This window comes from Salmo trutta, chromosome 13 (assembly GCF_901001165.1).
Source record: "Salmo trutta chromosome 13, fSalTru1.1, whole genome shotgun sequence".
NCBI classification, from domain to species: domain Eukaryota; kingdom Metazoa; phylum Chordata; class Actinopteri; order Salmoniformes; family Salmonidae; genus Salmo; species Salmo trutta.
The window spans coordinates 82,520,177-82,522,429 of NC_042969.1; the positions used below are offsets into that span (position 1 = coordinate 82,520,177).

At 38.7% G+C, this 2,253-nt stretch overlaps 1 protein-coding gene across 2 annotated transcripts in view; it reads left to right on the top strand.

Moving 5' to 3' along the window:
* si (sucrase-isomaltase) overlaps nt 1-1,717 on the top strand; it is a gene marked incomplete in the record, with an annotated part of 82,592 nt that extends 80,875 nt beyond the window's left edge. For both annotated transcript variants that reach the window (XM_029773778.1, XM_029773777.1), the window contains 1 exon segment: nt 948-1,717. In XM_029773778.1, the coding sequence (XP_029629638.1) occupies nt 948-1,025 (78 nt within the window).
* Nucleotides 1,718-2,253: the final 536 nt, after the last annotated feature.

Below are 2,253 nucleotides of genomic sequence, written 5' to 3' on the forward strand. Positions count from 1 at the left end.
AACACAGACTACGTTATCTATTCAGTTTCACATTTGCTTTCCCCAAACAAGAGTGGTGAAAATGACTATTTTGTTAGTATGCACTGTGAGTTCAGAGTTCTGATCAAGCCGTATGTGTGTGTTTACATGCTGTGTGTCTGTGTGTTTGTGTGTGTGTGTGTGTGTGTGTGTGTGTGTTTACATGCTGTGTGTGTGTGTGTGTGTTTACATGCTGTGTGTGTTTGTATGTGTTTGTGTGTGTGTTTACATGCTGTGTGTGTGTGTGTTTACATGCTGTGTGTCTGTGTGTGTGGGTGTGTGTGTGTGTGTTTGTTTGTGTGTTTACATGATGTGTGTGTGTGTGTTTACATGCGATGTGTGTGTGTGTTTACATGCTGTGTCTGTTTGTGTGTGTTTGTGTGTGTGTTTACATGATGTGTGTGTGTGTGTTTACATGCTATGTGTGTGTGTCTGTTTGTGTGTGTGTGTTTACATGCTTTGTGTGTGTGTCTGTTTGTGTGTGTGTGTGTGTTTACATGCTGTGTGTGTTTGTGTGTCTGTCTGTGTGTGTTTGTGTGTGTATTTACATGATGGGTGTGTGTTTACATGCTATGTGTATGTGTATGCGTATGTGTTTGTGTGTGTGTGTGTGTGTGTGTGTGTGTGTGTGTGTGTGTGTGTGTGTGTGTGTGTGTGTGTGTGTGTGTGTGTGTGTGTGTGTGTGTGTGTGTTTGTCTATGTGTGTTTGTGTGTGTATTTTCATGATGGGTGTTTGTGTTTACAGGCTATGTGTCTATGTGTATGTGTTTGTGTGGGTGTGTGTGAGTGTGTGTGTGTGTTTGTGTGTGTGTGTGTGTGTGTGTGTTTACATGCCGTGTGTATACCCAACCAGTCATACCATGCATTGTATGTGATCATCAGTGTGATGATGAGAGATGTATTTGGACTGATAATGTGTTTTCCTCTAGGAGCTGATTGCTGATGCCACTGATTTATCATTCCGCATGGACCAGGGCTTCACGCTCAAGTGGAAAACCAACATCTAATCACATTCACATACACACTGCATTGCCATACAATGTGTTATTTAAACAGTGGTGGGAAAAGTACCCAATTGTCATACTTGAATAAAAGTATAGATTCCTTAATAGAAAAAAGTAAAAGTGAAAGTCACCCAGTAAAACACTATTTGAGTAAAGGTTTAAAAATATTTGGTTTTATATATATACTTAAGTTTGAAAAGTACATGTAATTGCTAAAATATACTTAAGTATCAAAAGTAAAAGTATAAATTATTTCAAATTCCTTAACGCAAACCAAACGGCACCATTTGTTATTATTTAAAATTACGGATTGCCAGGGGCACACTCCGACACTCCGACACTCCAACACTCCAACACTCCAATATAATTTACAAATGAAACGTGTGTTTACTGCTAGATATTGTGGACCGTTTTCCTGTCCTGCTAAACATTCAAAATGTAACGAGTACTTTTTGGTGTCAGGGAAAATGTCTGGAGTAAAAAATACATTAAAAGTACAGTAAAAATAAAAGTTGTCAAAAATAGAAATAGTAAAGTACATATACCCCCCCAAATAAACAAGTTAAGTAGAACTTTAAAGTATTTATGTACTTTATACCACTGTTTTTCAATTTCCACAATCCGCAATTGTCTGTTTGAATGTCTCATTTAATTCTAAATCATGTGTAACATAAATAAACTGACCTGAAATAGAAGAATGTTCGTTTTTTTATCAACTTCATTTGTATGTGTTGACTTTACCATTGAAAAGGAGAGTAGTTGAGGGTAAGAAGGAACTATACACTATTGAGATCCAGCCAATATTTAATTTGTACCCTGAAGTACGAGAACGAGAAGCACCAGTCTGCTGGAGTGGAACTAAGGGCTGCAAACTTTTCAGAGTGTCGGAGTGTAACGCTAATTAGGGAAGGGATACAGTGTCTGTGTGTTTGTGTGTGTGTATTGGGAATGGAATTAGACCCTAATTATGGTTTTCACCTGCGGCGAGCCATCTACCTGAGTGTCACACCTCATTAAACTCCCATCTAACGATACAATAATCAATTATTAATTCTGCTGTAAACATAATGATATCAATTTAGCCACGGGGACCTCAACTTGATTTCCGCTCTAATCGGCAGTCCCTCGGGGGGATGGGGTGGCTGAGAGGAAGGGATCTTGTCACTGTGAGACACTGATGAATATTCAGGTAGATCACTCAAGAGTGATTTCGAAATGTTATGTTTGGAGC